The sequence below is a fragment of the Pristiophorus japonicus genome, chromosome 8 (assembly GCF_044704955.1).
Source record: "Pristiophorus japonicus isolate sPriJap1 chromosome 8, sPriJap1.hap1, whole genome shotgun sequence".
In the NCBI taxonomy this organism is placed as follows: domain Eukaryota; kingdom Metazoa; phylum Chordata; class Chondrichthyes; family Pristiophoridae; genus Pristiophorus; species Pristiophorus japonicus.
In genome coordinates this window covers 45,616,580-45,629,061 of record NC_091984.1, presented here as the reverse complement: position 1 = coordinate 45,629,061, position 12,482 = coordinate 45,616,580, and the positions used below count along the sequence as shown (strand labels likewise).

At 44.8% G+C, this 12,482-nt stretch overlaps 1 protein-coding gene across 1 annotated transcript; it reads right to left on the bottom strand.

Moving 5' to 3' along the window:
* Positions 1 to 1,564: 1,564 nt before the first annotated feature.
* Positions 1,565 to 12,063, bottom strand: selenop2 (selenoprotein P2). Its single transcript, XM_070886059.1, has 5 exons — positions 11,991 to 12,063; positions 8,829 to 9,056; positions 6,869 to 7,081; positions 4,314 to 4,446; positions 1,565 to 3,688 (listed from the first exon to the last, which is right to left on the bottom strand). The coding sequence occupies exons 2-5, from the start codon at positions 9,032 to 9,034 to the stop codon at positions 3,455 to 3,457; spliced, it is 786 nt and encodes a 261-aa protein (XP_070742160.1). The 5' UTR covers positions 9,035 to 9,056; positions 11,991 to 12,063; the 3' UTR covers positions 1,565 to 3,454.
* Positions 12,064 to 12,482: the final 419 nt, after the last annotated feature.

The window sequence follows — 12,482 nt, the reverse complement described above, 5'->3', positions numbered from 1 at the left end:
CTACCCCTGCCTTTCAAGTCATACTGTATCTTAGAAAGATTCCATTATTTACAAGAATATTATCCTTGTTTCTGTGACTCCCGGAGAGATTGGACTGGGTTGACGGAAGCAAGAGAGAATGCTTCAGGTGGGGCTGGAGGACTGGTAAAGACTATTCCTGACTAACAAGGTAAAAAGTTTCCAGTCCTCTATATCGAAGAACTTGAAACAGCTTAAAAGGTGCCAAAGTTGGCTTTGTGCTTGTGCAAAGGAGGAGGGAACTACAGGCGCTATATGGGCCAGATTAAAGCAGCTCACTGGTTACATTTAGTCTATGGCCTGTCTTTTGGACATCACAACTTTGGCACATAATGGCACCTCCTTTATTTGAAGGCCAACATTACCATAGAGGTTTTAAATCAGAAAGCCCCAGAAACTGATACATGCCCAAGGGGCAGTAACCCCTTTAGTACTGTAGATTTTCAACTAAATGTTTTTTTAAACTAATATATATATTGGACCAACAGGATCAACAACTACACAGTCTTTATACGACAATATAGCTGTATAACTTTAACATTTTAAAGGCAAATTGTAGAAGTTTGGAGCACAGAAAGAGACCATTCAGCCCATCAGGTCTGTGGCAGCTAATTCCACTGCCTGTTCTTTCCCTGCAATCCTGTATCTACCTCTACTTTCAATAGTTACCCACTTTCCCCTTAAAATAATAAACCAGTGCTACTCAAACATATTTCCATCCTAAACATTGCACTCACCTCCAAAGAGTCCAAAGTAGACTAGTGATGAAACCCAGGCTACCAAATAGCAAAGAAAAATTGGAAACAGTCTCACAGTAATGTGCAGTAAAATAGGATGGGGTCAGCTAAAATTAATACACCAAACATACCACACCCCACATAAATACCATAGATTGCACCCCTCTCTGTCCGAGAAAAGATGGAGTGTAGGAGGCTACATTGGTAGGCTCCTCCACAAGTTCTGACCCTGCTCCAAAATCCTGTAATTCTGGGCAGCGATCTATATCACAAAAGGCTATGAGTGTCCTTTGGTCCCACTTTCCTTCCTGACGGATCTGTGCCCGAATGAAGTCTCAGATACAGATCAAACACCTGTGAGGCATATTCATAGAACATAATGTACATTTTCTGCCTAGACTTGAGGGTACCAAGCAGTCCAGAGGCCCATTCTAGTCCAACCCCTTCAGCAACCACATAACACAACTTGGCACTGAAAACCAGGCTCACACAGCAAGGAGGATGGCAGCACACTAACACTTGCTATGAGCACACCTCCTGAAAAAGTAGGCCCACCTATCAAGCTCCTCCATCAATAGCCATCCTGATGCTGAAATCTGTAGATCTGCTTTACCAATATGCAGTTATGCAAATAGACTCGTGTGTGGTCTTGTAAGTGCTGCATAAAAAATATACAACTGCATTAACATGTAATCCAGTGCATGCTTTTTTTCCCTCCAAAAACTGGCTTATTTTCATTTGTTTGTAGATGTGTTGGAGTAACTGTAAATCCAATTTCACTCGTGATTTATTGATCACCATTCATAAGATAGAAGAATTATTTTTATTAAAATTAAACAAGTTTTAAAAACACATCTTTGGACACAGGCTGCAACATATTTCCTATTCAGGTAAATTAGGCATAATTATTAGCCAGATGTGTCTGAAACAGTCTCCCACCTTCTGTCCAAAAGTAACACATCCTATTAAATGCTAATAGCCTCAGCTGGTGTCTCTTCTATCTCTCCATAACTGATGGATGACTAAAATTAGCGACACCAATAACAAACACATTTGGACTATTTGTGTGGGGTAATAAAAATGTATTTTGGGGTTTCCGAGAGATTTCATCAAACAAAACAAGCCAGGGTACCAATCGAGATGCTGAAAGGACGGAAGCTGCCTCAGTTGTGACACTTTCACGATAAAACAGCCCACACAGTCGCAAATCACAAATGAAGGTGAGGAATTGGAGGATTGCTGCAACCCATACTTCAACACAAGTCACTACCATCAGAAAAGGAGGGATAAGGAGAAAAAGCATGATGTTGACAGTGCATATTAGAGTGCTGACACTGTGGATTCAGTCTCTAACTGCAGTTATTGATCTAGGACACGCTACATGGTTGCTGCAGCATTTCTTTGCAGGTAGAGAGAAAAATGAGACAGTAACTAATGTGCAATCCTCAGCATCTTTTAGCAAATAAATACAGGGGTCACTGGGGGTGGACTTGCTGTCATATCTCTTATCAGCACAAGTGAAAAGGCAAATTGACCAAAGATGAGGGATAATTTACCAGAAAGTGAAAGCAAATCTGAAAGGGAGAATGGTTTGGGGAAATGATAAATTCCCACGTATTTTGGAATTAGTCTGGTTAATTTGACGTAACTATCTATTTTAATGCATTGGTAACTGCTATGGAGTTCCTATTGATTATTTTCCACTTAAAAACGAACTGAATATGGAAGGTGAGGAAATTGGGCAAAATTCCAAAAGCAGAATACATTGAGGGCTTTTAAAAGTGTGCTGGCAGCCTATGCAATTGGTCAAAATCTTTTCCTTTGAGCTATGTCTGTGCAGCGTCAGTCTATAGCTACTAGTAAATAGTTTGAACTAAAGACTTCATTGAGCACATGGACGCAAGAGGAAAGACTTCTACTGAATAGCACATGAAAGAAATATCAAGGTTTTCATTTTAACATTAAGCCATCAAGAAACTTGTGCGCTAAGGTAACGGTACTCCAATTCTTCATGTGATAACATATTCAGTCATCTTTGTGGAATAACACAAAAAAAGTAAATAATATTTGATAAGCTATCTTTATCACAAATGTTTAATCTATACATTTCCCTCAGTCTTTTCAAAGGACTCTTCACAGGCTGGAATTTGTCTTGTGTTCAGCTACTTATAGCAATTCTTTACCTGTCCTCAAAAGGAGATGCACAAGAACAGCTTGGAGTCAGGCAAGGTCATGTGATTTGCCCTCTCATTTTACCACACTCGCAGGGGTAGCTGGAGCAGAGCATGCCTTTGATCTGGAATGTGCTATATTGTGAGCCCAAAAACAGCTACCAGCTCCTGGGGCACTACACTGACACACACGTTTATCGCAGTGTTCATTTCAATCTTGCCTTTATGGTTTTACTTGGATATCACTTTTACTGTTAACACAGCTCATAATTAAGAGCAAATGAGGATATTGTCATCTCTAGGCGCCATTATCAAAACACTTGACAAAAACACAAAAAACATTTGTTGTGAGAGGGGCCATAAATCATATTCCTCAATTAAAAACTGAAGATGTGTCAAAATTGTTAATATTAAACCAGGATTCTTTTTCGGCAACTTGTGAATCATTACGATTGATGCTGGCGGTTGTCCTGTAGTTGCCAGTCATTTTAGCTCTTGTTCCTGATGAAGACTCATTTCTTTCTATATCTACTCCGATCCCCGAGTATCCTCATTCTCCAGATTTCCATCCTGGTTATTACTGAAATGAAGCTGATGGCTAGCATGTGGAGCCTGGATTCCTTCTTGGTTGGGGTCAGGATCAGGTTTACTGGACACATGCTGCGCCGGCTGAATTGCTTTATTTTCAAAGGCTTGACTTGTCTCCAAACTTGTGATGTTAGATTGAGTAACCTTGTAGGTGGTGGTAATGTTTCTTTCTCTCTGCAAGAAATAGATTAGTGATCAGTCTCCTATGAACTGAATTAAATCAGACTCTTTCAGTTACTTCTATTTGCTTGAAGATTGCACCATGATACAATTTAAGAGGTATACGGATGCCACAAACATGACATTTTTGCACGTATGACCTTTCTGTTTACCAGCCATCATTGTGGTCATTCTGGTTAAGCAACGCCTCGATTTCAAAATTCTCATCCTTATTTTCAAATCCCTCCATGGCCTCGCCCCTCCCTATCTCTAATCTCCTCCAGCCCCACAACCCCCCCCCCCCCCCTCGCAACGTCTGCACTCTTCTAATTCTGCCCTCTTGAGCATCCCGGATTATAATCACTCAACCATTGGTGGCCATGCCTTATATTGCCTAGGCCCCAAGCTCTGGAACTCTCTGCTTAAACCTCTTCACCTCTCTTTCCTCCTTCAAGACACTCCTTAAAACATGTCTCTTCCTGTGCTAATTTCTACTTATGCGGCTCGGTGTCAAGTTTTTATCTCATAATATTCCTGTGAAACGCCGTGGAACATTTCACTACGTTAAAGGCGCCATATAAATGCAAGTTGTTGTTGTTGTTTTCTGAGATTGAGATTGCCAAGTAATGCTAACAATTACCTCCAGACTGATGTCGCTGACATTGCAGTTCCCACAGATATCCTTGTTGTATGTAGCCCGGATTGCTGCTTCAATATAGCGAAAATGGAGGTAGCTATATGGTAATACGATATGAAAGGTCAATTTGCCACATCTGGGAAAAAAAAATAGGAGGAAACATCACAAGAATGGGATTAAATACTTTGAAGAGAAATGTGAGTCGCATTGTATATAATTGTAAACAATCCCATTTCTTGTAAATCATAGTGCAGACACCTTTAGAAGACAAACATGCAGCTTCAACAACTGCTCAATTTTTAAGATACAATAACTAGTTCATTAATCTAAATTCAAATGAGAAAATCAATAATTTTAGCTGGTCTCAAAAGAAGATGCCTGGGTTCCCAATGAAGAGACTACATTTTTTTTTAAAAAAGCCTTTACAGTCAAATCTCTCCTAAATGGTAAATGTCTCTAATTTTAGTTAAATTGGTTGTGAGTGGTAGATCAGTCTCCTCGCTGTTTCAAACGCACGTCTAAGAGGGTTGACTGAATCAGCCAGCCTAATTTTAGCCACAAAATTATATTTGGCTAACTCCTCAGAGGATAAATATATCAAATTCTGTAGTATTGTACCATACAGAAAAGGAAGATTCCAAGTTTTTCCCCTGGTTAATCTCAGGTGAAGATGGCTACAATTTGCCTCAGGTGTCCCAGGAATACATAAGGGCAGAAATATAACATATCCACCAGGATTCCTACTGCCGATTGCTACATAGTGATCCCTGATAGAAAGCATATACAGGTTCAACCTCTCTTATCCGATACTCTTTTATCCAGAAACCTCCCTTGTCCGGCATAATTCCCGGCCCTGGGGGGGGTGGGCATGCACAGAACGCAACCGGGTCGTTGGCAGCAGCATTGTTAGCAGTACCCAGTAAGGTCAGCTGGCACACTGCAAGAACATTATATGACTGATAGAGAAAATGCTGTTTTCTGGGGCTGGCCAGGTGTCCTGGGGCCGGCCACTCCTCCTCTCCCCGGTGCTCCCTCCGAGGCCAGGGCAGCGCACTGGCTAAGGATTCCCAGTAGTTGCAACAAGGCAAGTACAGCCTCGGGGAGCAATCCTTGTGGACCAGGAGGAGCCTCCCAGCACCGCAAGCTCCCCCAGCAGTAGCCCGCCCCTCCCTAGGGTTAGGGATTGGACCAGTCATTCGGGGAACGGCACCCCCCCACGTCACCGCCACCGCCACCCCTCCCCCCCCCCTTCCGGGGATCAATCACCCACCCCCAGCTCGGACCGCCAGGGATCAATCTCACCACTCCAGGTCAGGGATCAGACCTACCCTCAGGGTCAAGAATCGCTCCCCCCAACCCCCCCCGCAGGCTCAGGGATCGGACCCCCCCCCTCCCTCCCAGGTATCGCCCCCTCTTGGGATCAGAACCCCCATGGACAAATCTCACCTTCCCAGGTCAAGGATCAGACCCTCCCTCAGAGATAGTGATTGGACCCCCGCAACCCCCCCCCCCCCCCCCCCAAGGCTCGGGGATCGGACACCCCCCCCCCCACTTTAGGGTCGGGGATTGGACCTCGCCAGGGATCGGGCCCACTGCGCAAGGTGACTCGACACGGCCTTACCTCCACCACAAATTCCCGTTCGTTCACTGCAAATCTCTTGTTAGAAGCTTGTCAATCGGTTGCGGATCAAAATGGGGGGGGATCAGACACTTCCCCGAGCAAGGCTCTGCCTTTGTACCTCTACTGGTCACTATAGCCCCGGCCTTCTGTTCCGCACACAGCTCCCTCCGAGGCCGGTGCGCTGCGCCCTGGGGCCGGTCACTCCTCCTCTCCCTGCCGCCTCCGGGCCGACCAAGGCCCCAAAGCTGGGCCCGAAATGCTGACCTCCTGTCATCTGGCAAATCCATTTTCCCGGCACAGGCCAGGTCCCGAGGGTGCCAGATAAGAGAGGTTCAACCTGTATGCATATGCGCACGCGCATCAATGAGGACTGGATCAGGTTTGGCCATAAGGGCAAATATGCTCACACATGACTGCTTGAGTGAAATACAAAAGGGCTACTACCACTGTGTAACCCTATCTCAGCATGAGGCACCATCTTTACGGTAGAAATTGAGAAAGTTGGGGGGGAAATTAATTTTGTTCATTTTGTAAATTATTTCAATAATAAAAGCAGAAGGGTTCTGCCATTATGTTAGCACAGTAATATGTTAGTGTGCTAACAAAATGGTAGAATCGTCGAAAGCACGCAGAAATCAAGCGCATGCAGCGGAAAGAGCGTGCGGCAAACCTGTGGGTCTCGTATTGGACTGTACAGCCACCTAAGAACTCATGTTAAGAATGGAAGCAAGTCTTCCTCAATTCCGAGGGACTGCCTATGATGATGCTGATTAGAACCCATCTGCTTTTATTATTCTAACTTTCCCAGTGGTCCTAACCACTATTGTACACAGATTATAGAAGAGGAAGGAATCTGCTTAATAGCAACAAATATTCTACTGAGTGCTACAATTTAAATTACTTTTTTGTGTAAAATTAACCTCTCAAAGTAACAAACCTGTCATAGATGAAGAAATCATCCTTGCTACCCTGCAGGATGCGCCAGACATCAGGCTGAAATGGTGATTGCTGGTAGACAGAGACATCCTTGGGAGCATGCCGTTTGAGCTCCCAGAGCATGGCCCTGGATTGAGGTGTTTTCTCATTCACGATCATATAGCGTACGTCCTTCAGGCCCTGACGGGTAAGCTTGTCACGCAAGCTGCCTAATCTATCAAAGCAATAAAAATGACAAACTGCCAACAGCATTACTTTGCCTGGTATTTTGTAAATATGAGTATGAGTGCAGGAGATTTCAGATTGGTTGTTATTTTTTTTTAATGGAGATAACTTATGATCTGGTGGTGTCATTGAATGAATGGATTGGTTCACACCAACATTGCCAACACTTGTGATTCATTCACAAATCAAGCAATTTGCAGATTGTTTTAATGTTTGTGGGAAATTTAAATAAAGCTTTCTACATGTTGACAATTTCCCATTTGAATCCACAAATGGGATGTACTCAGTATGAAACTATGTCCCAAGAACATTTATATAGAATAAAACAGTTAAAAAGGGGACAAAAATCCATAAATTGCAGGACTTGTGAATAAATCCTAAGTTTGGCAACTATTCCAAAGTTCCCTGTTGAAAGGGCATTGTCCCAACTACAGCAAACCACTATAGAAACATAAAAAATACACAAAAAAATTATTCAACCACACAGGACAGAGAAAAAAATTCTTAAATAAGAATGAAATTAGTGGGACTATCTTGAACAAAAAGTACTCCCTCTCTAAAAACACATCAAACAAAGGGTGTTCAATACAATCTCACGCTCCAGTTTTTTTTTTTAAGTAACTTGGTTTTTCTGGCGTAACTTAAAAATCCCCATTTTCCCCAATCAATTTGCACCAGTGGAACTGAGTTAGTTACGATTTTTTTAGATTAGTTTTTTTATCTCAAAAGGGGGCGTTACCAGCCACCTACGCCAGAACTGCCCATTTAGGCAACTTTGGCCAGATAATAGTTACTCCATTTATACTTAGGCCAGCGTATGCGGCCACTTCAGAAAACCCTTGCGAAGAGTTAAAGAAATCGGCGCAGGTAGGTACATCGGAGGCCATTTGGCCTGGGATAGGGCGGGAAGCGGAGAGGACCTGCCTGCACCTAAACCACCAAGCCTTACAAACCACCAAACTTTGCAAACAAAAAGTACTAAGAATTCAATAAGAAATAAAAAATTGAAGTAAGTCCTACCTTCATCTTCAAACTCGGTCCGGGAAGGCAGTGGGGTGGCCGGTATGGGAGGCCACTTGGCCAGGGCTAGGGGCAGGCAGGAGAACTGATAGTGCTCCTGCCTGCTGGTGATTTCTATCAGTTCTCCTGCCTGCCCCTAGCCCAACAAAGGAGGCAGAATAAATAAAGAGAACTTTACCTGAAGGAACCCTTCGCCACGCTCTGAGAGAGATCTACTGTTGTTGCAGACTCGCAGCGCTACTGCTCATGCGCGGACATGACCAGCAGACTCCACTACGCACGTGCAGACGTCCCGGCACAGATTTCGGCACAGAACGCAGGTTCCACCTCTGGCTCGACTGGCCACGCCGTGCAACTGCAGTGAAGAGGCCGGACAGCGGCCAAAGTGGCAACAAAATTTTGCGCCGGACCTCGGAATGCAGATAAGCGGCGCAATTCTGGTAAGTGCACCGAAAAACAGGCTCGGTCAAAATTGAGGCCAGTGAGTTCTTGGTGTTAACTCTGCCACTGTGAGGAGTCATTGAGCAAATTAATGGTGGGTTTTTTTCCCAAAGGGAGTGAAAAAAAATCGAGAGTTTTCCACACTGCACCTAATGGCCAAAGTTAGATTGGTATTACAGCAAATCTCCAGCCTGTACTCTTGAATGGAGAAGGTCTGTAGCTTTCTGGAGATTACATAAGGGGGGAGAAAAATAATGATAAAGTACTATACTTACTTGGCTGCCTGCGTCAGACAGAACTGTCAGCTTGCTTTCAGAAGGGCCACCACAACCACATGGCCAAGCTGCTCCTGGATTGGGTTCTGGTTGGCAATCTCCCAGTGAGGGGCCGCCTGACAGATTCTGCTTTCGTTCTTTGCTACTGCCACAGTGATTGTTAGCCCCAAAAGAATAGTGAGTAAAGGCATCTCGAGCCCCATCATGATTCCTTGAACATTCCTACAACTTGGAGTAGACAGACAATACATTTATTTAAAATTAACATTTTAAAAATGGCAACAGACACACAAGGCCCCACTTAGCCGATTATACCAATTTTAAAATAGAAAAAACATCAAACCCCAGTATAAATCCAGCTCTTGCAGATTTTCCAGTGTGAACTGAAATTATAAACTCTGGCACTCGTATTCAGTTATCTTTTTATGCCAGAACATTAGCTCATTGGTAGAACTCTCGCCTGTGTCAATAGACCGAGGTTTCCAGCCCCACTCCAGAGACTTGAGCACATAATCTATGCTGGTACTTCAGTGCAGTACTGACAGAGTGCCGCACTGTCAGAAGTGGCGTCTTTTCGGATGAGACAGTAAGCCGATGCCCCCATCTGCCCTCTCAGCTGGATGTAAAAGATCACAGTTAAGTTCTTCCAGTGTCCTGGCCAACATTTATCTCTCAACCAACACCTAAAAACATATGATCTAGTCATTTATTTAATTGTTAATTGTGGCACTTTGCTGCGTTTCCTATATTACAACAAAAGTATCCAATTGGCTGTTCAGCCTTTTGTGACATCCTGAGGTTATGAAAGGCACTATATCAATGCAAGTTCTTTATTTCTAGAAATGCCAACTGCAACTCAACCATGTGTCCATTTTCCCAGAACAAAAGAAGCTTGGTTGTCTGTCGAATCTTGCCGACTTTCCCGGTAAAGGAGTGGCGAGTTATGCTATTCAGCATGTGGCATGGAGGACCTGATCTGCGTGAGAACACCAGCGGCAGGTCGGGGCCATAAAAGGAGGTGTGTGGAGGCCCCGGGAGTAGCGTGGAGGCCTATCACTCCAGGGAGTAGCGCGAGCTGGTGCAGGAGGGCGATGGCAGCGAAAAGTGACATCATCAAGGTCCAGGTCGGTGATTGGAGCGTGGGCAGATACAGCAGGAGTGGCGAGATCGGGGCGAAGGAGCAGCGAGAGACTGTAGAGGGACATGATCTGGGCCCAAGGGAGGCGTGAGTTCGGGGCCAGGGGCCGCATGGGCCAGCCCACGCTGCGATATGTGTGCGCACTAGGGGTCTGTGCATCAGAGTTGGTCTCCAGTCGTCTTGGATAACCCATGCCTCTGGACCAAGACCTAGCTTTGTCAAGCCAGTGTGGAGGCTGGTGTGCAACGGCCACCACACGGTAATAAAATCCACACACAGGCATCTTACACCCTTGAGGATATAGTTCAGGTCTTCATTGAAACACCTGTGAACCCATCCTTTTTTGGCGTGGAAGCAAGTCATCCTCGTTTCGAGGGACCGCCTATGATGATTTAGAAGCTCATGATATCTGCTGACATCGAGTGAGGCTCAAACCCACGCTTGTCAGATGTCTAATGGCTGACTAGGCGCTATCCTCTTTGGTTGCGGGTAAGTAAATGGAGTGTCAGCATCTTCAAGACAACATCTGACAATGGAAATTTGCAACCAAGTCAATTCTCGGTGACGGCTCAGCTATCGGATATCTGAATCAGGCAAGTCTGTTGTATTCCAGAGCACTCCAGCTTGACTCACTCATCATCATCATCATAGGCAGTCCCTTGAATCGAGGATGATTTGCTTCCACGTCAAAAAGTTCACGTGTTTCAATGAAGGACCCAAAATTCCAGGTCCGAACTAAATCTTGAAGGGTAGAAGATGCCTGTGCGTGGATTTTTTTTAACGTGTGGTGGCCGTTGCACACCAGCCACCACACGGGCTTGACAGAGCTAGGTCTTGGTCCAGTGGCAAGGATTAACCAAGACGACTGGAGACCAGCTCTGCTGCACATACCTAGTGTGCACACATATCGCACTGTGGGCTGGCCCGTGCTGCCCCTGGGCCCTCGCCTCTTCTGGGCCCCGATCACGTCGCTCTACAATCTCTCGCCGCTCCTGCTGTACCTGCCCACGTTCCAATCACTGATCTGGACCTTGGTGACGTCCCTCTTCGCTGCCGTTGCCCTCCTGCTCCAGCACCTGATGCTCCCTGGTAGGCCGCCACGCTGCTCCTTCCGCTCACGAATGAAATAAAATTGGGGGTTGGGATTCTGAGGCTTGGCCAACATCTTGCCTGCGGTCCCTGGATTCCCAGCAGGAAGACTATGCTTGCTCACTCCACATCAAGCAAATAGAAACGCATCCAGTATAAATTTCTTAGTAAGTTTCAACATATCAGTAACCCAACTAACCAAAAATAAAGGAATGCTGAGTGACATTTTTAGTGAAGGGCAGAATTGGTCAAGTCATTATGTGTAAACGTATATCCTCTGAATTGTTTTTTTTAAATCAGTTCAGCGAACTTGTGAACTATGCCTCTATTTTTCTTTCAAAAAAAGTCTAAACTCCCCATTTCCAATGTACTGAGCATGGCAACAGTCTGTGGTCCATTTGAACCAGATCTATTTTTTCAACTAATTTTCGAGTAGCCAGGCATGGACACCTTAAAACAGCAGTTGTCTGTGGATGTAGTAAGCTCACAGTCAAACCAGCCTGGGCAGAGAGCCGCTGGGGCTGACTGATTTCAGCAGATGCAGGATTTACTGAATGTGGGGGGCTGAATGTCGCATAAATCACTAAATTGAGCAATCGGCGATTTCTACTGTAAAAAAAAGCGCGTGACCAGGACAAATGAAACCGGACAAGATACAAGAATGTTAAAAACTAGCAAAAGACCATTCGGACACCGCTGAATTTCACACACATTGCAAAATGATGTTGTGGCAATGTCGTTACGTAGTCTGCAGGCTTTGAACTTAAAAAAAACAACCTTACAATCGTAATAGGTTAAATCCGGACGGTTAGAAAAGATTTAGCAAAGGAAAAGTTGGAAAGCCATGCGGCTCAGATGAACAGAGAAAAGTTTCCTCGCACAACAGCTGACTTTGGTCAGTGTTAGCGACACAATAAATCAGTCGGCACTTCTACCTCACTGCTGGTTTTCACTCCGTGTCTGCTCCAAGCCCCGCTCCCCCAGCACGCAGCCGCAGCATGTCCCACCCGACGGTGGAATGTTAACCCTTTGAGCACTGAGTGATTCTGCTCAGTTCTGGATAAACGCGGGGGGGTGGGGATGGTGGATGGTGGGCCAATTTCCCGCCTCCGCTTAAATGCATTTAAAACAGTTTATACTGCAAGGTTAGGCGTGCAATAGTGCCCATTACCGATTTGCAACTTTTCTTTCTTATATGCCACCAGAATCTTTCAAAGTGAAACAGACATTTCTCCTGGTCCAGCAAGCATTCCCTTTGCAATGTTGGTACCACCAGTAAGCAGAATCCCTGATAAAACATAACAGGTCAATAATACCCAGTGAGGACGGTCCCTCCAACTGCAGCCACGACAATATAAATAAAGTAAAAGCTCCAGCCGTCTGTGATGTCACAATGCGGAGTTGATGTGTTTCATATTTATGAATGA